Genomic DNA, 24,631 nt, shown 5'->3' on the forward strand with positions numbered 1-24,631 from the left:
TCCATGAAGGTGACCACCACCTTGGTTTAAGGAGCTGGGAGATAGGGATTATCCAGTGTTCCATAATAGGAGACTCCTCAGGTGCCTAGACAGAAGCCTCTGTGATCTCCAGTGTTGGGTCTGATCAGTGTTGCTGGTTGCTGTATAAAAGATTTATTTTAGTATGGGTTCATGACAGTGTATTAAATGATAAATGGACTTGAAGTTCAATTGTACATATTACTTTGTTGTTTATTTAAACAAGGTTTTTTTAGTTTTTGCAAGGCATTGGGGGTTAAGTGACTTGCCCAAGGTCACACAGCTAGGTAACTATTAAGTGTCTGAGGCCAGATTTGAACTCAGATCCTCCTGACTCTAGGACTGGTGCTCTATCCACTGCACTCTACCCCCATATTCCTTTTTAGATATAAATATATATATATTATATATATAGAATATAAATATACTTTCAGACTTGAGCAATGTATTTCTTTAATGTTGCTTTTATTATGAAGAATTTATTTTTTATTTAATAAGCAGAGAAATTTAAGTATAATTTAAAAAAAAACAACTAAGTATTGACTAGTCAAAAAAAAAAAAGTAATGAGCCAGAACAAACACTCTTAAACCTCAGGTAATACCAAAAATTGTGTTTGCATTCATCCTATGAGATCAGACACTGCTGCAGAAAAAAAAGATTGACATTCATCATCAGGGATATTAAGTTATGCTTAGAGATAAGCTAGATCAGGGCTATCCAACCTTACTTTTAAAGATTCTTATTGAAATAATAGACAATATATTTTGATTTGCTATGTTAGTGAGAGCTCTGCAGAAGCTTGGCTTTGTTTACTAAAGCATTAGTAAACCCACAGGTGGGCCTTGTAAAATTGCCCTATAGGCCCCATGCAGCCCACAGGCTGCATTTTGGCAGCCCTGAGCTAGATTATGAAATAATAAGAATGTTTAATATTTGTACACCAAATGGCATAATGTTTATGAAGAAAAGCTTGAGAGTACAGACAGTGAAAGTGAAAATAAAGTAGCAAGATTCAAAGTGTAGACAATTTGTCTAGTAATGTGGACAGAGCATGCCCAGTCATAATATTTGAGTTCTAGTTTCAGCTGCTAGTATTTGGGTCAAGTCTCTCTGAATCTTTCTGAATTCATGGCCTGATTTGTGAATGTAATGAGAATGCCAGTTCTTTCCATGTCATAGGCGCATTGTGAAGATCCATTGTGATTGTGTATAATGTTCTTTGTAAGTTAACTCATCCTTCAGATTTATGAGCTAGTGACATTTTCAATTGATTGATTCTGTCCATCGAAGTTTGATGACTTTTCTCTTTGTCTGGAGAAACAGAATGTAAATTAGTTTACATTCTGACATTGGGGGACATAATTATGTATGTGGATATGTGACTGTATGGGTATATTTAGTATTTGTTTCTTTTAGTAGGAGTGATCAAACTTGAAATGAAAGAAACTCCTGCAGAGATAACCCTTTCTGTGGAAGAAACTCAAAAGCAAAGATTCATGAATGATGGTCCCAATGACTACACAAGGAGAGAAACCTATGTTGTACATCAGAGAATCCACAATGGGGAGAAACCTTATGAGTGTAATCAGTGTGGAAAGACTTTTACAGAGAAGAGCGGTCTTATTCATCATCAGAGAATTCACACTGGAGAGAAACCTTATGAATGTAATCATTGTGGAAAGACTTTCATTCAGAGGGCCCATCTTGCTGTACATGAGCGAATTCACACCGGAGAGAAACCTTATGAATGTAATCATTGTGGAAAGACTTTCATTCAGAGGGCCCATCTTGCTGTACATGAGCGAATTCACACTGGAGAGAAACCTTATGAGTGTAATCAGTGTGGAAAGGCTTTTACAAGGAAGAGTAGTTTTATTGTGCATCAGAGAACCCACACTGGAGAGAAACCTTATGAATGTAATCAGTGTGGTAAAGCCTTCAGTCAACAGCCATCCCTTATTTACCATCAACAAATTCACACTGGAGAAAAACCTTATGGGTGTAATCAGTGTGGAAAGACTTTTACAAAGAAGAGCAGTCTTGTTCATCATCAGAGGATTCACACTGGGGAGAAACCTTATGAATGTAATCAGTGTGGAAAGACTTTCGTTCAGAGGGCCAGTCTTGCTGTTCATGAGAGAATCCACACTGGGGAAAAACCCTATGAATGTAATCAATGTGGAAAGACTTTCATTCACAAGGCCTATCTTGCTGTTCATGAGCGAATCCACACTGGAGAGAAACCTTATGAGTGTAATCAGTGTGGAAAGACTTTCGTTCAGAGAGCCAATCTTGCTGTACACGAGAGAATCCACACTGGAGAGAAACCTTATGAATGTAATCAGTGTGGAAAGACTTTCATTCAGAGAGCCATTCTTACTGTACATCAGAGAATCCACACTGGAGAGAAACATTATGAATGTAATCAGTGTGGAAAGACTTTCATTCAGAGGGCTCATCTTGCTGTACATGAGAGAATCCACACGGGAGAAAAACCTTATGAATGTAATCTGTGTGGAAAAACTTTCACAACAAGCTCCCATCTTGCTGAACATCAGAGAATCCACACTGGAGAGAAACCTTTTGCATGTAGTCAATGTGGAAAGACTTTCATTCAGAAGGCCCATCTTGTAGTACATGAGAGAATCCACACTGGAGAGAAACGTTATGAATGTAATGAATGTGGAAAGACTTTTATAGATACGAGCAGTCTTACTGTACATGAGAGAATCCATACTGGAGAGAAACCTTATGAATGCAATCAGTGTGGGAAGGCTTTCACAAGGAGCTCCAATCTTGCTGTACATCTGAGAATCCACACTGGAGAGAAGCCTTATGAATGTAATCAATGTGGAAAGACTTTCATTCATAAGCCCAATCTTGATGTACATCTGAGAATTCACACTGGAGAGAAACCTTATGAATGTAATCAGTGTGGAAAGACTTTCACAAAGAGCTCCAGTCTTGCTGTACATCATAGAATCCATACTGGAGAGAGACCTTATGAATGTAACCAATGTGGAAAGACTTTCATTCAGAGAGCCATTCTTACTGTACATCAGAAAATTCACACTGGAGAGAAACAGTATGAGTGTAATCAGTGTGGAAAGACTTTCATTCAGAGGGCCCATCTTGCTGTTCACGAGAGAATCCACACTGGAGAGAAACCTTATGAATGTAATCAGTGTGGAAAGACTTTCACAACGAGCTCCCATCTTGCTGAACATCAGAGGATTCACACTGGAGAGAAACCTTATGAATGTAGTCAGTGTGGAAAGACTTTCATTCAGAGGGCTCATCTTGCTGTACATGAGAGAATCCACACTGGAGAGAAACCTTTTGAATGTAATCATTGTGGAAAGACATTTACAGACATGAGCAGCCTTACTGTCCATCAGAGAATCCACACTGGTGAGAAACCTTATGAATGTTATCAGTGTGGAAAGACTTTCACAAGGAGCTTTAATCTTGTTGTCCATCAGAGAATCCACTCTGGAGAGAAACCTTATGTATGTAATAAGTTTGGAAAGACTTTCACAGATATGAGCTATCTTACTGCACTTGAGAGAATTCACACTCAAGAGAAACCTTATGGATATTGCTGATTCAGGAGCTCCTGGAGACCAATCTGATGCTGCATCCTCTGCTGCCCTGTGCTTCATACTCACTCAAGTAGGGTGCTACTAGGGGCGGCTGGGTGGTGCAGTGGATTGAGCACTGGCCTTGGAGTCAGGTGGACAGGAGTTCAAATCTGGCCTCGGACACTTACTAGCTTATGATTCTGGGCAAGTCACTTAACCCTAATTGCCTTGCATCCAGGGCCATCTCCTGTCATCCTGATTCAATTCTGGCCACTGGACCAGATGACTCTGAGGGAGAAAGTGAGACTGGTGACTTAGCACAGCACCCTGTCGCTCATATCCAATTCATGTGCTTGTCATGACATCACCTCCCTGATGTAGTGGTCCTCTTTGAAAATGAAGGATAAACATTATTATTAGGGTGCTACTATATTGTCTTGGATGGAAATTTGTTACACTTTGGGGGGGGTTGGGTAGATTTTACCTACTCTAGCATTGAGCCATTATTTAAAGGTATTGGAAGAGTTTGGGAGAGCTCAGGTGAGTTCCTAAGCTTTTACTCTGCCTTCTTGGTTTCCACCTGATATTTTCCTTAAAGCCTAATTGAAGATTGAGCTGAGGATACAACAAATCTAAAAATGAAAGTCAAAAAGATTATTTAGAGTTCTAAAGAAGGTTTATCCTCAAACAATAAAGTCTCACCAATCACAATAGGATTGGACATTTGTTATCAATATCATTAATCATTACAAGAAAATTACCTTACAAATTCAATTTATCAATCCATCACACAAAAATATATAGACATGAAATTTGTTTTACTTAAACATTCCTTCCCAAAAGTATTTCTCTTTTAAAAAAAAAAGGTTAAAAGTAAACCAGCTTTTCAAAAAATCATTAAACTTTCATCCAGTAAATTTGTTGGAAATCTCTAAACTGACTGTGATCTCTTATTCAACCTTAGAGTAAAAATAAATCCTTAAAACTGGTATTTCTTAAAATTAAGTTGATGTAAAATATCTTTACATGTCATAAGTAAATCCCCAAAGTACCATAACAAAATAAATTCCTAATTAGCCCTGTCTTAGTCTTCTCCTCCCTTTTAATAATAAAGATTACATCAGTGGTCACTGGATGGTATCTACACTTTTAAAGAGGAAGATTCTCTTGTTTTGTGGAAGTCTTTAGCATAACTGGAGTCCTGAGTTGGAAAAGGGCATTTCTCCTAATGGAATTTCTTCACTCATAGCATTTCTGCCATGAAGCACATCCTGAGTTGATGAACAAGTACAGAAGCGGCTTTATTGGATCCTGCCTTCTGATAGGAAAATTATATCATTATCATTCTCTGGAACTCCATTTTGGACCCAGATTTCTAACTAGGTCCTATACATGCATAATAGAGAAATTTAATAGAAGCATATTTTAACTTCTGTTTATTCTTTCTTGAGACCAAACTCAGGAGGTTAATCATTTGTCTTGTAATAGGGCAATCTCTGGAGGTTAATACTATGTTTAGGGGTGGCTAAGTGGCGCAGTGGATAGAGCATTGGCCCTGGAGTCAGAAGTCCCTGAGTTCAAATCTGGCCTCAGACTCTTACCTAGCTGTGTAGCCTTGGGCAAGCCACTTAACCCCATTTGCCTTGAAAAAAAAAACTAAGAACAAAATATAAAAAAAAATACTATGTTTAGTAATCAGTTTGGAAAGACTCTCATAGATATGAACTATCTTACTACACTTGAGAGAATCCACACTCAAGAGAAACATTATGGATATTGCTGATTCAGGAGCTCCTGGAGTCAAGTCTGATGCTGCATCCTGTGCTGCCCTGTACTTCATTCTCATGGAGGTTGTCACTACAATTTCCTAATTACCACCCACCTCTAGTCAAAAATTGCCCCTCACCTTTAGTTTGCAATAGGGTGAAGATTCAATTTTTCTAAGAAAAGCAATGCCAAAAATATATATACCCAATGACATTAATGCATTGTTAGTGGAGTAGTGAACTGATCCAACCATTCTAGAAAGAAATTTGAAAAAAGGCTGTGGGTACCCTTTGTTCCAGCAATACCATTATATCCCAAAGAGATAAAAAAGGGAAAAAGACCCACATGTACATAAGTATCCATAGCAGCTCTTTTTTGTAGGGGCAAAGAATTGAAAATTGAGGGGATGCCTATCAATTGGGGAATGGATGAACAAATTGTGATATATGAATCTTGTAGAATGCTATTGTTCTGTAAGAAATCATGGTGGGGTGGGGGGGGAGTCAAGATGGTGGAGCAAAGCTAGGAAGTTTCCAGAGCTTTTCCCAACACAACTCTTAAGTGAAGACTCTAAATACATCCTAAAGTGACAGAACCCACCAAATAAAAGGAGTGAAACAATTTTTCAGCTCAAGAAATCTTGGAGGAACTTCATCAAAGCTCTGTCTCACATAGGCAAAAGGGGAGTGTAACCCAGTCTAGGTGGAAGAGCTGGGAAACTAGCAAGAGGTTCTTAACCATAATGCAGCTGAGGCACCAGTTCAGCAGGCCAGCAGAGCCTGGGAACACTGGTGCACCAGAAGGCCCTGGGTTGGGCCACCCTAATTCAGGGAGCAGGCCGAGAGCACCTGAGACACCAGTGCAGAAAGCCAGGGATAAGACCCCCAGACTCCAACTCAAAAAGCTTGGGATTGTAAGCCCCTGCCCTGGGAGCAAAGATCAACTTTCAAAATGAACAAAAAGAGCACTAATTACAGAAAACTGTTATTCTGATAGGAAAGATAGAAATGCCTTCTCAGAAGAATTCAGGAGCCAGGTGGATTTCAGAAAAACCTGGAAGGACTTAAATGAACTGCTGCTGAATGAAGTGAGCAGAACCAGAACACTATACATTAACAATTTTGTGTGATGATCAGCTATGATAGACTTAGCTCTTCTTAGTACAGTGTTCAAAGAGAATTCTAAATGGCTTGTGAAGGAAAATGCCATCCACACTTAGAGAAAGACTACATAGTCTCAATGCAGCCTGAAGTAGATTATCTTCCATCTAAAAAAATTGTTTTATGCTTTATGTTTTACTGGGTTTTTTTAATCCTTTAATGGTTTTGTTATTTGTTTTTTACAATATGACTAATTTGGAAATATGTTTAACATGATTGTATGTGTATAATCTATATCAGATTACTTGCTGTCCTAGGAAGGGGAAAGGAATGGAGGGAAGTAGAAAAAAATCTTTTGAAAATGAATATTGAAAACTATCTCTACATGTAATTGGAAAAAAAATAAAATTAAAATAAAATACCCAGTTAAATTATCTTGATCACAATAGCAAAGTTTATCAAGCCAGTTAAAATTTTCTCCATTTCTTTTTCTTTCTTTTGTCTTCTCTGAGAGCATGAGCTTATGCTGTTATAAAAGATAATGCTGGAAATCAAGAACATTGTTGTATTCTGGAATTGACATTAGGAAATGTGTGATAGTCACATAAACCCCCTAAAAAGGCAACCCTGGCCAATAGCTGTAAACCTACCCCACCACACCCAGTTTTGTGCTGGGATTCTTTGTATTTCATTGACTCCACAGCATAGAAAACTGCTGCCCAGGATTGATAAGAATTTATGACTGGATAAGCAAGGGGACCTCAACCCAGATTTAAATTTAAACAGCCATTTCCTTCAGGGATATGGGGGTGGGCTGGAGTTGTGTTTAGGGGAGAGGCTGCCAATATCAAGTTCCCAGCATCTAAGGATGTTTTGCTTGGGGAAGGCAATGAAGCATACTAATTTTTTTAAACTTCCTTCCTTCCTTTCTTTTCTTTATTCTTTCCTTCTCTCTCTCTCTCTCTCTCTCTCTCTCTCTCTCTCTCTCTGTCTCTCTCTCTCTCTCTCTCTCTCTCTCTCTCTCCCCCTCCCTTCCTTCTTTTTTCATGGAATCCCAGAATTGCCCATGAGTTCAAGGCCAGGATCTGACTTGGATCCCAATAATCACTTCCTCCCTAGATGACCTGAAGGTAGTCCAAGTTCTTTCCTCAAAACTTCTGTATTCTCTGTCCAGTGAGAAGTTTTGCCTAGAGGAGCCCTAAAGTCCAGGTAACTGGGAGTTCCCAAGGGCAAAGACTGACTTTTCTCTCTTTGTATCCTCAATGATACAGCCCATTGGATACTGGCATATGGAGGTGCTTAATAAGTGCTTCTTGACTGATTGATGGAGGCGTCAGTCAAATTTGTGGTGGGGCAAGGGCTGGTCCTGACTCTAATGGATTCTGGCTGCCTATTACCAGTCCCAGCTCAACATTAAAGAAGAAGGGAGCTAATCAGATGTCCAAGGAAAACAACTCCAAACCTTCTCAATCTGATCTCTTGGATATCCATCTAACTCCCAGGACCATCCACTGGGGTCTTCAAGGACCCTATCCTCATGGTTTCCATATCTTGAGGTTCTAAAATCTCCAGAGCTTCTCTTTCTTTACCTGCCTTTTCCTATCCCCTAGTCTTTTTAGTACCAAACTTAGGGTACCAGACCCCACTCAGGTCCTCAAAGATGCTGAGTGGGAAGCAGATGACTACTTTCTATGGCTGAGAGAGAAAAAAAAGGAGGCCACGGAGGGGGTGGGAGTGTGCTGGGAGAGTGGAGAATGTGCCAGGGGACCCTTCCAAATAATGTAGAGAATTATGAATGTAGCAAAAACAAGATCTGTAATCTTTTAATGCTCTTAAAGTCAGGGAATCTTGTTAAGGGTACAGAAAGGTCTTTGCACTTGAGATATAAATTGACTCCTATTGTTTCAATGTTTATTGTAAATTTTGTATCCTGTCTCCTCATTTCCAACCACAGCCTTCAACTCTCTACCTTATTACAGTCTTGTAAGTGGGGAGGAAGTTCCCCTTTTGCCCTTAGTGCCCAGATAAGAGGCAAGTCTATAAAACCTGAGCTGAATGTCCTAAGTGGAGATTCTCTCTCTGACCCAGTCAACTCTCCATCTGTCTTTCCTAGTGCTCTCTCTGGCTGCCTCTTCTCAGTCTCTACCAAGCAACCACACTTAGCCTTTTGTTATTCGTTCTGTCTTATTTGCTTGTTGAACTTTGGAGAGGAAAAGTATCTTTAACCTGTTTACTTTGCTACATTTCATTATAAAATCCTGAGTAGTTTTAACATCCCAGAGGAAGCATGAGAATTCATTCAACTTTTCAGTAGCCTTGAAAAATCTTCTGGCTTTCTATCTCTAAAACTCTATGATTGGAGGTAGCTATGTGGTGGCACAGTAGATAGAGCACCAGCCCTAGAGTCAGGGGGACCTGAGTTCAAATGTGACCTCAAACAATTAATAGCTGTGTGACCTTGGGCAAGTCACATAACCCCAGTGCCTTAAATAAATTTATTTAAAAAAAAAAACTCCATGATAATCAGCAACATTTATGGCAAGCCAGCCAGTATTATCATTTAATTTCTCTGGATCTGCTTGTACATCTATAAGGTGAGAGAAACTCTAAACTAGGCTATATTTCTGAGTCTGACTCAATTGAACTCTCAGAAAAAACCCTCCCCATTTTAGGCCTCTCTCTTGCTCCCAAGAATTTGTGGGGGAGAATGACCTTGAATGAGTTGTATTTGAGTTGACAGTTGGGATTTTTTGAGATGTCAGACTTGTTGTCGACTTGTGGGTCTTTGTGTTCTGCAGCCCTTACATGGGTCTGCCCTGTATTTTGTGTGTCTGACACTGGTAAAGGCAGTGCTCTGAGGTTTTGAAGTGGCTTGTGAGTCCTTAGCACAAATTTATTAATCCAGGGGGGTGCTGGGAGAAAGGAAGTGGCCATTTACAGATTCTCTCTTCCTCACTCTTGGAAGGCAAAACTCTTTATGACTCAAATCTGTGTTCTCTCTTTCTCCTTGACAATGCTTTCTCTCGCTCTCTGAAGGCCCCACTCTCTTAGGATGGCTGTGGGGGGAGGGGGAGAGAGGGAGAAGAAAGTCCTTACTTCTTAGGTCCGAGGAGCTTGATCCTATGTCCCAAATGGAATGCAATCTCTACTAGTATGAATAAGATCTCTCCAAAACTTGGCCTAATCCCATAGCTTAAAAATTGGGAATCCCCATACCATCTTCCTGAGTTGGGGAGAAGGGGGCTGGGTAAATGGTCTTTTCCTTGGACTTAACATGTGGTTACTAATTCAACATCCCCTAAAGGCATTAGCTCCCCACTTTAGAAGAGGGGGAAGGAGAAGCAGGCAGCTTGATTGACATGCCTAGTGGTCAATTAGTTAAAAAAAAGAAAAAAAGGAAGGCTGACATTTTTCTGGGACTAGGAAATTCATATTTCACCTTTTAATTAAGCCTGTGCTTATAACTAATATCTCTGTAATAGAGTAACTGGATTTGAACTTTATACAGGAATTTAAGAATGTATTCAACTATATTAAGGAATTTTAACTATTGATTGACTATTTTAAAATATTCAAGTACATATGAGGTTCCTCAAGAAATTCTAATTGATTCTAAAAATTATTTTTGACTGGTCTTAATTGGTAAAATTCAAAAATTAATAATATATACGTGTGTGTATTTAAATATATATTTTTTTAAAATAAGAGATTTCTATGTAGTTTTTGCAGTGAGTCTTTTCACATCCTTCCACTAGCTAAGAGGGTTTGTGAAAAGCTCTCTATATTAGAGATTTAAGTGAGCTGGGCTAGAGTCTCACTACATAATTAGGTCAAAGAGTTATCTGTTTCTGTGTCTAAAACTCCTCTTTCTGTGTGTGTAATTCAGATTGGAATTTCTGATTGTTAACTGAGCTCCATCTATGTTTCCATTTGAAAGAGTGTAAGTTATAACTTTTGTGTTATGAATACCTTTGCAAAATACTTGTGAAACAACCGTATTCAGCCGATGTTAATTAATTGAAACTGTAAGTATGCTCTTCGGTTTATAAACATGTGGTTATTTGTAATTTATTAACTGCACCGGGTGAATTATACTTCCATTTCTTTGTGATTATAAGGTGCCTGACATAAGTCAGTTAGGTACCATTGTCTAGCTTCAAGTCCTGAAAATAGGTCTTAATTTCTTTTGGTCTAAGACTCGTCCTGCCCTCAAGAGGCTTTGAAGAGGGGACTGGAAAGCTTTGATGGGAAAGATCCCCATCTTGTCGTTGAAAAGAAAAATGCCAAATTGAAAAATAATTTAATCTCTTTATTTCTAGCTATTTAGAAGTTCTGTAACGAATTGGGGTTTATATGTGTTACTAAGAAGACAAATATATAATCGGGATTAATTGTATGTGAAGAAACCTGGGAGTTTATCTATGATATTGAGTAATATCTAATTATATTATCAGGGATATTTAATAATTTCTTTTGAGAAAGAAAATACTGTACTAAATTCTGTAATTTGATTTGTTTTGATGTTCAACTAATAGTGGTAATACATTATCAACACTCTCACAAGGTCTTTTGTTGGTAAATGAATAAAAGTCTGTAAATTTTGTCTCTCATTACATGTTTATGGAAGGGGAAAATCTACTTAACATCTATTATTTGAATATAAGAAAATGTGTTGTCTAATCTGATGTTCTTTAAATTGGAATTAATACTTATGAACTACACATTTATGATTAGAAATTAGTCTCTTAACCTTTAACTAATAGTTATAAACTGTCACCCTGCTACGTAAAGCCTATTTCCTACAATGTTGTTTTGATCTGTGTCAATATTACCTGGTCATCTTGGTGATGGCACCAGTGAATTCCTTACCTGATCAACAAAACTCAAGAGATGTTTTGGATGAGGAAAGAGAAAATCCTATTGTTATTTGTAAACATTTACTCTCCAGTCTAAGTGAGATCCCTGTCAATAAAAATTTTAAGAAAATATTTTGTTTTGGGAAAATGATATTATAAAACCATGTCATCTATGTGAAATGTCATTGGTTATCTAATTCAGTTTTAATTATTCTTCGTTATTTCTTCTTTAAATGCCCTAAAATTTTGTATCAGGGATGATATTTCTAAGGACACCATCCGCCCATGGGTCATCAGTAAGATCCTAGATGACAGAACTTCATTTGTAGACTAACCTTGTTATTCCATTTGTAACCTAAGAAAATTATGGTAAGCATGTATCAGTTTGAAGCCTTGTAACATTACCTAGCATCTAGGGCATGAATAAGAGTTATTTGGTGTTTTGAAAAATTATCCTAAGTTTGAATCCTTGGGAATAATCATTTTTTTTCAGTGCTTGGTTTTGTTCTAAGGGAATGAGATGTTAGCATCAAATGCAGTGTATTAATGCAAGTTAGTAATTACATGTTTAATTTTAAAGAAGTCAAAAAAATTTCAGATTTCCTCCTTCATGGATATTGATTGCATAAGAGAAACAGGAAATGGGAAATGGTTGTTTTCTGTTGATGTGGGGGGGTCTGTAAGTTAGATGTGGGAAAAAATCTTTATCAGTTATGTGATAAGCATTTGCAGACAATTATTTGGTTATCTCTTTTTACTATATAAGCTATTTGTCTGGAATGAACACCTGATTATTTTGTAAGGATAATGAAAGGGAAATGTCAAAAACAAAACTACCACTGGATTCCAAATATACTAAATAATATATAATATAATAATGGAAATATTTTGTAAAATTTAATAACTCATGTGTTAATTGACTTGAATACCTGGTTGTTCTTACCCTTGGTTTATTATAGGAGAATTAATAATATATGTTGGAAATTTGAAGTCACCTAAGATGTTCTAATGATTTTAAAGAATTCTGAAAGTAATTTTGAATATGGTTATAGTTAAACAAGTTTATATATAGAAGTTACTTGCTATATATGTAAACTGGGACTATAGGTAGCCCAAAACTGTGGTTGTTTGTATGAGGAAAATAAAATAATAGGATAATTTGAAATTTCTCTGTAGCAAACTAGCCAAAGAGATGTTTAGTTATTTTATATGTGACTAATAACTAAATGGGTTCCTTGCAAACAGTTGCTTATATATTTAAAAAAATTCAGTTCTAAATATGAATTAAGTTTATTGTATTTTTACATCTCAAATTTTGCTTATTGTATTTCATTTACAGCACTGTCCTTAGGTACATGAGCAACAATTAAATTGTAATTTTCCCTGGATCTCTTATACCAAATTTCAGCCTGGCACACTTTTGATTCTCCTTAGTGCTCAAGTCACTTGAAGCTCTGGTTATAGATAATTGCTATATTGCAATATATTGGTGATTGATCAGTTTTGTTAAAATAGAAAGACAAGAACATGCCAATGAAACCACTAAACTTATGAGGTTTGATTTTAATGCTGCAGATGGAGTTAGTGGCCTTTGAGAGAACAATCTCAACCTCAATTGTAGTAAGATTCTCTTAAGGGAAACACTAAACTGGCAGACCTGGAACATAGCTCATTGAAAAGGACTGTCTGGAACCTCTACCTGTAAAGGACATCTAATACATAAGGGACATATCTTTCTCAGTTCTTTAACAGCAAATTGCCATAATCATACCAGGTGAACCATAATTAAATGGAACAGTAAGTCATTGAACTTTATCTTCTAAATCTTAAATAATTGGAAAGTATTTTGTCTTAGCTTTTTACATAGGATGTAACTCTTTAATGCAACAGTTCCCTTAAGGAAAAAGAAATATCAGGATAATGCCTGTTGGTCTATTTTTTTTAACAACTTTAAAGAAGAAATTATTTCTTCTGCTAGAATTTTTGTTCATTCTAAACATGACTAAAGTTAAGATAGAAAATTTTGTTGCAAATTATTTATTAGACACAAGCCGTTTTAAAATGTTTATTCAGTTCATTTGTTTATACTATTCTCAAGCTTTTTGTTACAACTTAATGCAGCATCCATTAATAAATCTGTGCTGTATTTTAACTCATGTTCTTATAAAAAGTATTCTGATACTGGCTTAGTATGATTCTTGATCTATATAGATGGTCTAGTTTTTTTCTTATTATTTGACCTTTGTTAAATAGCACTCTTTCTTAAAATATCTCTCTGCTTTTTGATTGCTCAATCTTTTTTTCCTTGAGTTTTGTTTCTCTAGGTTACCAGCTGTACATCTCCACGACCAGCCTCTGCAGGATGCCAGTCAACTGTGACAGTCCTGATAGCAAATCATTCTCTGGACCCAGACTCAATGGAGTTCTCACTACAATGCATCCATTTCCAAATGGACCCTGGATCCTGAATAATTTTGAGGGGGGGGATGATGTAGAGATTATGAATGTAGCAGAAATAAAATCTGTACTCTTTTAATGCTGTTAAATTAGGGAATCTTGTTAAGGGTGTGGAAAGGTTTAATGTAAAATTTGTATCCTGATCTCATTCCCAACCTCCAGTCTTCAACCTTCTACCTGATTCAGGTCATGGCAGGGGGGGGGGGTATCCTTTTGCCCTCAGTGCCCAGATAAAGGGCAAGGCTATAAAACCTGAACTGAACCTCAGGGCAGCCCTCTCTCTCTCTCTGGCCCATTCAGCTTTCTCTCTGACTGACTTTATCTCCCTCTGGCTCTCTCTGTCTTAGTCTCTACCAAGCAACCATGCCTAGCCTTTTGTTATTCATTCTGTCTTAAGTGCTTGTTGACCCTTCCAGAGGAAAGTTTCTTTAAGCTGTTTATTTTGCTATATTTCATAATAAAATCTATCAAAACTCAGGTGTGCATCTGAACATTTACTTGAGAGCCAGCTTGAAGAGCTAGCCCATAAATGCTTAGATGTCATGAAAGCACCAGTACCAATACCAATACCACCAATACCACCTTAAGGTCGTGAAAACAATCTCTTAACTTTATTGTTGAATTCTCAGACTTTTATAACAAATTTATGTCCGACATGACAAATCAGACGAAACCTAGCTGCATAGCTTCCCTGGTTAAATGTATTTATTTATGCTTCAAAGTCAGTAGACTTCCTTATCAGAAAGCTTCCCACACATCTCTAGCCCCACAGATGTTTTAGGTCAGGTTCACTGGTGAGCCAACAAATCCATTTAATGAGCAAGAATACATGCATATCTTTGGTGACAAAGGTCACCAAAGACATGTGCAAATCACTCCTAGGGGCTGCCCTCGACAAAAATCCTGAGCAGTTTTAATATCCCAGAATTCATTTGCCTTTTCAGTGACCTCACTGTGTCTCCAGACAGTGAAGAGAAAGCCACCAGGGTTCTGTATATTCTTTATTTCTTGGACAGGCTATATGAGAACCAAGGAGCCTGACCTCAGACCCAATGAGAGGCCATCACCAGTAGAGGATCCTAGAGTAATATTTGTCAATGAGGCTCTGGGAGTTTGACCACTGCTCAGACACATCTAGCAGGTCCTCTGACTTGGTGTAGAAGTATAGAACTGTAAGAGGTACAGGAGGGCAGGGCATGGATATCCCCCCCACCCAGGAGAGAAATGAGCAAACTCTGCCCCTCCCCCTTACCTGCCTTGATCTCTCAGCCTTGGGTGGCTGCCCCCCTAGATATTCATGGTTGATAATGGCTTCATAGGGTCCTCCTCCTCCCTTTGTCCTTCTGCACTCCTTATACAGAACCTGCTACTTGTCCCACAAATGAATGAATGGTAAGAGGGTCCTTGACCTTTGATACCCTAACTCAGCTGCCTGGCTCCCTGGGGACCCACTCAGACTAAGACAGGCAGGAGTGTAGGGGGGCCCAGCATGTACAAAGCAATCTGGGATCAGGTAGAGGGGACATTCAGGTTTTATACCTTGGATGCCCCACTGCCTACACTTGGACCTGGTGAAGAGGTCTTGGTGTTCCCTCACGAAATTGGCCAGGGTGCTCTGCCTTGTCTCCTTCAACCATGTCCTGGCCTAGAAGGAAGGAAATGCTTCCCAGAGGTCAAGAGCACTGGCTCTGGAAATAGGACTTTCAGCCTCTGAAACTTGCCACCTGTGTGATCCTGGGAAAGTCATTTCCTTTCCCTGACTCTCAAATTCTATATGTACTAAATGAGGAAGTTGAACCAGAGGGTCTCTGAAGTTCCTTACAGCTTTAAATCCAGGACCTATGCCTCAGTTTCCTCCTCTGTCAAATGAGAAGGTTGAGCTCATGGTGATTGAGCTCAGCCTCCCCCAATTGGCATGGCTCAGCTCTATTGACCACAGGAGTCCCTGGATGGACTGACCTTGAAGGATCTCAACACCCAGAAACTGTAATTGAGCTTCCCCTGGACCCTAGGTGTCATCTCCCTCCCTGAATGAGTACCAGGGAGGCCCTCACCTTCCCCAGGCCATCTGGTCTAGATTTCTCTTTCTCAGCTGTTTTAGCTAGCATGACCCCCTTTTCCAAAATACTTTTGGTCAGTCCCCCCATAACTCTCAGGAAGAGGGAGTGCAAAACTTCATCCTTTATCCCAAGAGACATCCCACAAGAATCCATTCTATAAAACCTGCCCCTCCTTTCCCAAGGAGCCCCCAGACTATAGGCCTGGTCATGGATTATAAAAGAAGACATAGAGTTCATTGTTTTTACTTCAGGGTTTCCTACTGGCTCCCATGTGATTGGGGAATAGGGGAGTCTTTGGGGAGGGAGTCTTTAGGTGTAGAGGGTGAGGGACAGTAGTGAAGGCAAGGGGCAAGGTCTCTCCATCACAGCCCCAGGATATCAGTATGTTCTCCAGGCTACAGGCTCACACATCAGTTCTGGAAGTTAAGGTGGTGAGGGGGTAGAGGGAGAAGTGGGGCAAGGGTTATGATTTCTATATTGGTAAACATGATCTGTACAATGAATTTAATAATAACTGAGTTTCTAGAGATCATTTTTTCCAGTAGACTCTGGTCTGGGAAACAGTAAAAACAGGAGCTAATTTATTATTTGAATAATACCAGGTCTTTCAAGTGCTTGGCTTGTGTTAAGTGAAGTGGACCAGTATAAGTTGGACCATAACCCCCAAACTTTTCTGTCAGCCCGGGCATTTCCACAGGACTCTTACATGAATGATCACAAGTGACGTCACCCTTGTATTGTCCTGCATGGGGGGCTGGTCCTAGAAAGATCATTCAAACCTCAAATCTGATTGTTCTATCTACTCACTTACAATTATGGATAAAATCTCAGGCTCCACAACAGCAAGGGGGAGCTCCTGGGAATGGAAGAAGCCCATGATTCACAAATTGGTTCCTTACAAAGAAAGGAATTACTGGATGACCTAGACACAGCTCAGTAAAAAAATTAACAAGGATAAAGACCTGGAGGAAGGGGGAGTGGGGTCTACTTTTGTTCCTGTAGAAGTGGAGGGTATGTGACTGTGTGTGTGTGAGTGTGTGTGTGTGTGTGTGCTATAGGATTCAGGGCTGGGGTCTCTACACAAGACATCTCTGATGGGGGAAACTATATGAAAGATCTCTGGGTTGGGGGAAGGGAAGGTCATTGAGCAGGGCTTTATGCAATAGGGGAGATTGTGGGTCCTTCATGTCAGCATTGACCTGAAAGGTTGAATCTTAAAAGACAATAGATTTTTGGGAGCAGTAGCTAACAGGGAAGGTGTCTCTGATATTGGATGTGACAGTAGAGCCATGGACTTGTGGTCATAGGTTATAGAAACCTGAGTAACCCCTCCAAATGGATCAGAGCAAGAGCTCATAGCCCAGGGCAGAGAGCCCAGGACCCCTGGAACCCCAAGTCTATGACTTGAAATCAACCCAAGAGACCAGTAGTCAAAACTCAGCTTGGACACTCATCCTAGCCTACAACCTAGAACCTAGAACCCAGAGGCCAGATTCAATAGAGCATCTAATCCCAAACCCAGAATCCATAAACCCTAGATCAGAATCCAGAGTCCAGAAGACAAGGTCGGGGTGGGTCTCAGCCACCTTTTTTTCAGTCACTTTTGTTGTCCCTTCTTACCTGTGGGCCACTTCAGTCTCCAGGGCCTCAATTTCCTCCTCTGTAAAAGGAGCCTCAGCAGTCTGTCCCAATTGTAGGGTTAGCTCTAGCTTTGGGCCTGTGAGCACTGTGGAACCCCACACAGTTCCTCCCCACCCCTACCCCATGCCATAGGTCCATACTTTGGAATCTTCTTCATCACCTAAGGCAGTGCCCCCCAAGTTGCTAAAAAAGCCCATGTGAGCTTGTAGGAATAGGCACTGAATAAGCAATTTCATTTGGGCAGAATTGCCATTTTTATCTCACAGGCCCCCTCAAACATCCGATCCTTTTAGTCCTAAGGGAGATTTAAACCCAATGTTGTATAAGGGGGATGCCTAGGACCCTCACCCAGACTCAGGGCCCCCTTGGTTCTAGGAAGATGTCTGAGATGCCTAGGGATCTTTTAGGTCTAATGGCCCTGCCCAAAGACTCCTGGAGTCCAGAAATTCTCTCAATTCCTTGACCCACATTGCCAGATGCCTCCAGGTACCTCCTGTCACACTGGGGCATGAGTAAAGGATGGGTCTCCTGGGTTCTTCTGGAGAGGCATAAACTAGTCTTTGTAGATGTGTAGGGACTGAACTAAAGCTCTGGGTAATCATGATGCTCATGCCAGTGTATGAACTGGAGGAGACCCTCCCCTCCCAGCCTCCCCCCCCCAAATAGGTGCTCTGACCCTCCCACAAGCACAGGCAGAGCCAGTTCCTGGCTCAAACTCAGGGTTGGGGGACTCAAATGGGGTACAAATCATAACCTAAAGGGAACATTGCTGCTTCCCAGAGGCCAGAAGAGCAATAACGGGAGCCCCTGACCTAGAACTTGGAGTCAGCATCTGACTCAGAAAGGAAAGAGGAATGGGGATCTTGGGTGAGTCTCAGCCCTGGCCCCTGCCCCACTTAACTACAAATTGGGGCAAGGCTCCCAGCATCTCCTGGGGATAGGTGGAAGGGTGCTACTCTCAGGCCCAGGCCTCTTGGAGCAGGTGTGAGAGTGCTGAGGGAGCACACCCATCTGCAAAGACTGGAAGCTGGACCTACAATCCAAGGCCAGTGTTCTCCCTCTCCCAAGTCCTTGGACTATGTCAGAGGACACTACCCAGCTAGCTGAAATGGGCTATGGGTCAGTGGAAAGAGATCACTTTGGAGGTAGGGCATCTAGCTGGTTTTCTCTGGGCTTGGGTGGTCAGGATTTGGCCAAGCCCTAGGCCCGCTCCCTCTGATGCACTGGAGTAGGAGATGTTTGGGGGCTCTGATGGGAAAACTGAGCCTGGGGAGAACTTAGCAAGAATAGACTTATTTGGGGCCAGAATCTAAGGTTTCAGGTCTCTGTGCATTGTTGATGTAGTTATGAACTGGTCCATCCATTCTGGAGAGCAATCTGCCCAAAGAGCAATAAAACTGATCAAAGTCTTTGATCCACCAATACTAAATCTATATGCCTAAGAAATCATGAAAAAAACAAAAAGAGAATCTCACATGTTCATAAATATTTGTAGCTTTTGTAGTGGCACAGAATTGGAAATTGAGGGGATGCCCATCAACTGGGGCATAACTGAACAAATCATGGTATATGTATGTGATGGAACTTTATTGTTCAAAAGAAATCATGAGTGGTCAGACTTCAGAGAAGTACGGAAAGACTTGCATGAATTGATGTTGAGCAAAATGAGCACAACCAGGAGAACATTGTCCCTATTAGCAATAACATTGTAAGATGATCAACTATGAGGATGCAGCTCCTCTCAGCAGTTCAGAGATCAAGAACAACTCTGGACAATGCCATCCACTATAGACAATCCATCCACATCCAGAAGGAAAAATTACTATGGTGTCTGAATGCAGACTATGTTCACTTTTTAAAAACTTCTTTTATGTTTTTCCTTTCTCTCTTATGGTTTTTTTCCTTCCCCCTTAGTTCTAATTCTTCTTTCACAACATGACTAATATATAAATATATTAAACAGGAATGTAAATGTACAACTTTAGCCAGACTAGATGGAGGAGTAAAGGAAGGGTGAAGAAAAATGTGAAACTCATAAATTTGCAAACAGATGAATGTTTCAAAACTACCATTGCATGTAATGAGAAAAATAAAATAAAATTTCAATTAAAAAAGGAATTAGGTTGGGCCTGGATATTCCAAAGTTAGATAGGTCCTTGTCATTTATCACCAGGTCAGAGGAATCTGGACATCTCCCCAAGGCTGAGGGAGATGACATTGCCTTGATTCCTCAGATCATTCCTTGAGACATAAGGGAAAGGTCATGGCAAGGGCAGGGAAACCTGGTGGTTTAAGGGGTGTCTCCCCAGAGTGAGGAGATCCTGACCATCTTTTTTTCAGGTTAGGGGCTCCCTTGGGTGAGAGGGAATTCCCCAAGTCCCATAAGAGAGCCACGAGAGTTCCTTCAAGAGTTAATGGACATTGGGTCTCAGTCTCCCCATCTGTAAAGACCTTAGTCTGGTAAAGGTGGAAGCACTTCTAATATCTAAAGTGAATTGTGTCGGTATTAATGACAATGCCCATTCTGATGCATGAGAAAGCTAAACCTCAGAAAGGAAAGTGACTTGTCAGAGTCTCACAGTTAGAAAACAGGTCTCAGACATAGGGAGGGGAGGGTACCTTGTGGTGAATTTTGAGTTCTTGCTGGGTCTGTGTGAGCAGGGTTGGCAGCTCAGCCATAAATGGGGGACTCTTGGAATTCCTGGGGGTTCCCTCCCAATGTCCCATGGGCTGCCTCAATGGTGGAGATTCTGCACCTGCAGGTGTTTAGTACAGGACCCATTCTCAGGAGCTGCAGATCACCCTTGACCCTGTAGCCCTGGAGACTTCTCTGGAAATGATGGTGTGGTTATCAAAGGTGGTGCCCCACAAGGGAACCCACAAGAGCCACCAGTCCCCCCATTCATCATGGCCTGGAGGTATAGTTGGTTTAAGGGCTCCCTGCAGAGGAAAGGACAGGGAACAAAGAACCTGATTTCCCTCACACTGCCATACATGAGGGTGACTCTCTCCTAGGGGTGCCTTCTGGCCCTAAGGATACTGACTGGGAAAGGAGGAGCAGGGTGGACTTGGACTCCAGGGTGAGTGGGTACTCATAGAACCCCCCATCTCCAGACTCAGATGCTCTGACCCTAGCTTTGCTAGCAGCAGTTTGGAGGGCTCCCTGGTTGAAAAAACTTTTCTTTCGTGAGTGGGGACTGTGTAACACTGTGGAAAGGGCTCTCACTGGATCTGGAACAAGTCAGGGACCATGGGTTCAAATCCTGTTTCTGATGCTCCCTGAGTTGGGGCAATTCAGTTCATCTCCCTGGGCCTCATTTGTCAAATGAGGAAGTTGTATGAGATGGTCTCTGTTTCCCTTTTAGATCTAGGTGGCTAAATTCAGCTCAGCAGGGCAATGAGCAGAATGCTGGACTGTCAATGGGGAAGCCCTGAATTCAAATCCTGACTCACACTTACTGGTCAAATCCCTTAACCACTGTCTGTCTCAGCTGTCCCCATTATAAAATGGAATTGATACCATCTGTGTCCCAGAATTGATGTGAGGTTCAATGTTAGTTATCCTTATTAATACTATTTCTCTTAAGCTCTCCTCCCCTCACCCACCATAAAATAAATAAAAACTATGGATGCTGGCTGTCCAAAGCTGGCTCCCAGTCCTGGGTCCAGTTCTCTTCCCCTGGGTTGGGCCCAGGCATATCTGGGAGACCAGCTGATGATGCCACAGCTGGACTGACCTGCCATTAATCTTGTGTGTTCTTGGGGAGAGACCCATTCCCTGCCTTCAATTGGGGATCCTGGGTCCACAGATCACAAAAAGCCTAGCCCTGAGTGAGTAAAGGAGTTCTAAACTAGGTTCTGGGATCTGGGCCCCTGGAGGTGAACTAAAATCCTATTGGAAGGGATTATTGGAGACCTAAGGGGAAGACCCTGGACCTAGAAGGTGCTACATTGCACTCACCTGATAGCAAGAGGCTCAGAAGGCTGATGCAAATGAAGGTGAGAGGGGTAGGAGCCAGCCCAGGGAATGTGGGGGCTGCGTGGGGGCTTTGGGGGTTCTGTGGTCCTGAGCCAGGGATGGAGGGGTGAAGGAAGACTGCTGGAGAGCCCCACTAAGAAACAATGGAAGTGCGGGGCCCTTATTGAGAAAGCTGGGAAGGATTCCCTGACCCAATCAATGCCAAAAGAATTCTGGGCAGAGTCAGGGCCAGGGGTGCCAGGCCAAGGACCTCCAGGATCCAAGAGAACTCTGAAGGCCTTTGAAAAGGAGGACCTCTTGGGGATAAATGCTGTTAGAGAACAGTCTGCTGGCTGGCTGGCTTTCCTCCTCTCTGTATTTCTCTCTCTCTCTCTCTCTCTCTCTCTCTCTCTCTCTCTCTCTCTCTCTCTCTCTCTCTCTCTCTCTCTCTCTCTCTCCTGTTTTTGCTTTGTGGTCCATGTTGCCCAGGTCTGCCTTATGTCAATCTGCTTAAGGTCTTAAAGGAAGAAAGGGAAGTTTGGTGGGAAGGAGGGAGGAAGAAAATGAAACTGGACTTTCAAATAAATGAATATTGAAATTGGTTTAATACATAAATGGAAACTATAAAATATAGAATCAATTTGACATGTGTTGGAGGACAAATAAAATAGGGAGGAAGGAAATTTGGAATTTCAAATTCTCTGCTTCTTTGCATTTCTCCTCCCCCCACCCACCCAAATGCTCCAGGTGAGGGGATTCAAAACACTTTTCTACCTTAGATGCTTTGCCTAAAATAAAAGTAAATAAAACAACATAGAAAAATAGAGTGAAAAACAATCAATTTCAGTCTGCACCCGGTTACCCCATGTCTCAGTGACTTAATATCTGTCTGTCTCATCCCCAATCCCTTTTCTTTTTAAAATTTAGAGCTCAGGGTTCCTAGAAAATGGGGAAAGGTCAAAATGGTTTGGGATCAAGTGTTTGGGAAGGAATTTAGTCACAGGTTCCCAGGATTTGACAGACCTGAGCTGAGCTTTAGAGACCCAGGCCCATCATGTTAGGGTGCTATCCCTCTTCAGTGCCAGGAATGCTCTCCCACTGTAGTACTTTAGGAATGGAAGCTGAGGAGAACCCAGGGAGACTGTGCTTCCTTCTCACAGTACAAGCTGTTTGGTCTGTGGGTCAAAATGAGGAATCCTTCCCCACCCCTTCTACATTTCCTCTTGCTCATGGCTGAGGGACTCAGATGGCAAACCAACTGCATCATGTGTCTATGCCTCACTCCTTGGAAAAAAAGAGGAAAGTGGTGATAAAGAGTTTTTATTTATTTTATTTTATTTTATTTTCCAATCACATACAAAAGTAGTTTTCAACTTTTCTGCACAGATTCCCTTCCTACAGGATGCCTATCGGGGAAGTTCTGGGGGCATTGGCAGCAGCCAGCTTCTCTCCCTCCCTGGGACACCAAGGGGAGGTGAGATTCTATGGTACTAGATCTGTATCACTATTCAAGGTTCTAGCATCACATGACAGCTTTCTTCAATATTAGATATTCTCTTTCTTGCTTATTTAGAGAGGCTTTTGGCTCTCTGCAGAAATTTATTCAGGACAAGGGAAGTAGGGAACAATATTTGATCTGATCTTCTTGAGAACCCCCCTTCTCTAGGCCTGTAGAGCTTCAGTTCTCATTTCACCTGAAGTTCTGCTCCCACCCTCCCAGGACAGAGCAGGCCTCACCAGGAAGATTCTAGGGAAAGCCTTCCCTTTATCCACTGAAATCTGCTTTTTACTGACCTCCTGGACCTGTACTGGACCTGGACCTGGAATAGTACAGTGTGAGCCAGGTTCCACCATCTCCTGGCCAATCCTGTCTCCTAGCCCTTCTCTGACAAGGAATGGACCCCTTTTGTTCCTTCTTTCTTCCTTCTCAATCTTTCTGTCGCCCAAATTTCACCCCTATTAAAATCTGTGACCTGAGGGAAGTGCTGAATGGCCAAGGGGGAAAAAACTGAAGTCCAAGTTCCTTTCTCTATAACTGACCTTTCACTGGTCAAAAAAAACTTGGTCAGTACTCTGAAGATCCTACTAAATTTGTTGCCACATTTAAGCGGGTAGCCTGCCATTTGATCTCACCTAGAGTGATGTAAACATTCTAATTTCTACTTGCTGCACAGATGAAGAGAAATTGAGAATTTGGAACCTAACCCAAAAGTTTGAGGATAGCTTAGCTGAGTCAGGGACTAGATACTTCCCTGTGCAGACAGTTGAAATGGACAATTGTGATGTAAACTTTGAGAAAGTAAACTCTGAGAAACTTAAGAAACTTAGAGGCCTGAGGAAAACCTTGGTCTTTCTAAAGCAGGCTAGTGGAGGCTACTAAAAATGATATCAGGAAGAATTGATCCTTCATCTCCAAAGGAATTATCATTCTTGGTATCTGGATGGAGATATCCTGAAGGTGGTATCATTCTACTAGATATTAGGCAGAAACTACAGAAACTGGACATGGGATCCCAAACACTACAGACCCAACTTTTAAAAGCAGCATTCAGGGTGTTCAATAACAGAGGCCGAGTCTTTGCAGAAGAACAGGACCATAGGGCAAGGACAAGGGCTCAGTTTTTGGTTGCCACCATGACTGGTACCCCTGCCAGTAAACTTTGTGAAGTGATTATCTGGTTCTGCTGCAAAATGATGGGACATTGATCATGTGAGTGTCCTTCCTGGAATCCTTTCAGGAGGAGACCTCCAGAGCTCATGTCCAGTCTATAAACAAACTGGACATTGGAAATGAAAATGGCTGGACAGGGTGTTTGGGCCACCTTTTGCCAGGGCCCCACCATCTAGTTTTCACAGGTCTAATTGACTTGGGCCTGGGGTTCAGCCTGTCCATCCCTTCAGAAGGAGATGCCAGTCTGGGAACTTCTACTGGGTGTTGGCAGCAAAGTCAGCATCTCAATTCCAAATTCTGTCCCTCCCCACCCCATTCCAAAAGATGTATTCCTCTTTTCTGGTTCAGGAATGACTCTCCTCCAGAGGTCTATATAAACTCAGTAAGTTCAAAAATCTCCCTTTTTCCTTGTCCATTCGAGGGTGGCATGGATCTGGATTGCAGAGGAATCAGAATGGACTCCCCACTGGGATCAAATTGGATTTTTCTCCATCCTCTTTCTTTCAAGAATGTGGTTGCTC

The 24,631-nt window shown here is 41.2% G+C and overlaps 1 protein-coding gene across 1 annotated transcript in view; it reads left to right on the forward strand.

The window, feature by feature from the left end:
- ZNF268 (zinc finger protein 268) overlaps positions 1-24,631 on the forward strand; it is an 81,871-nt gene that overhangs the window by 15,474 nt on the left and 41,766 nt on the right. Inside the window, exons 4-7 of the mRNA XM_074231618.1 lie at positions 1,436-3,619; positions 20,298-20,399; positions 20,497-20,561; positions 22,841-22,926. Coding sequence (XP_074087719.1) covers positions 1,436-3,619; positions 20,298-20,399; positions 20,497-20,561; positions 22,841-22,926 — 2,437 coding nt within the window. The remainder of the gene's footprint in view (positions 1-1,435; positions 3,620-20,297; positions 20,400-20,496; positions 20,562-22,840; positions 22,927-24,631) is intronic.

The sequence above is a fragment of the Macrotis lagotis genome, chromosome 3, assembly GCF_037893015.1.
Source record: "Macrotis lagotis isolate mMagLag1 chromosome 3, bilby.v1.9.chrom.fasta, whole genome shotgun sequence".
Taxonomy (NCBI): Eukaryota; Metazoa; Chordata; class Mammalia; order Peramelemorphia; family Peramelidae; genus Macrotis; species Macrotis lagotis.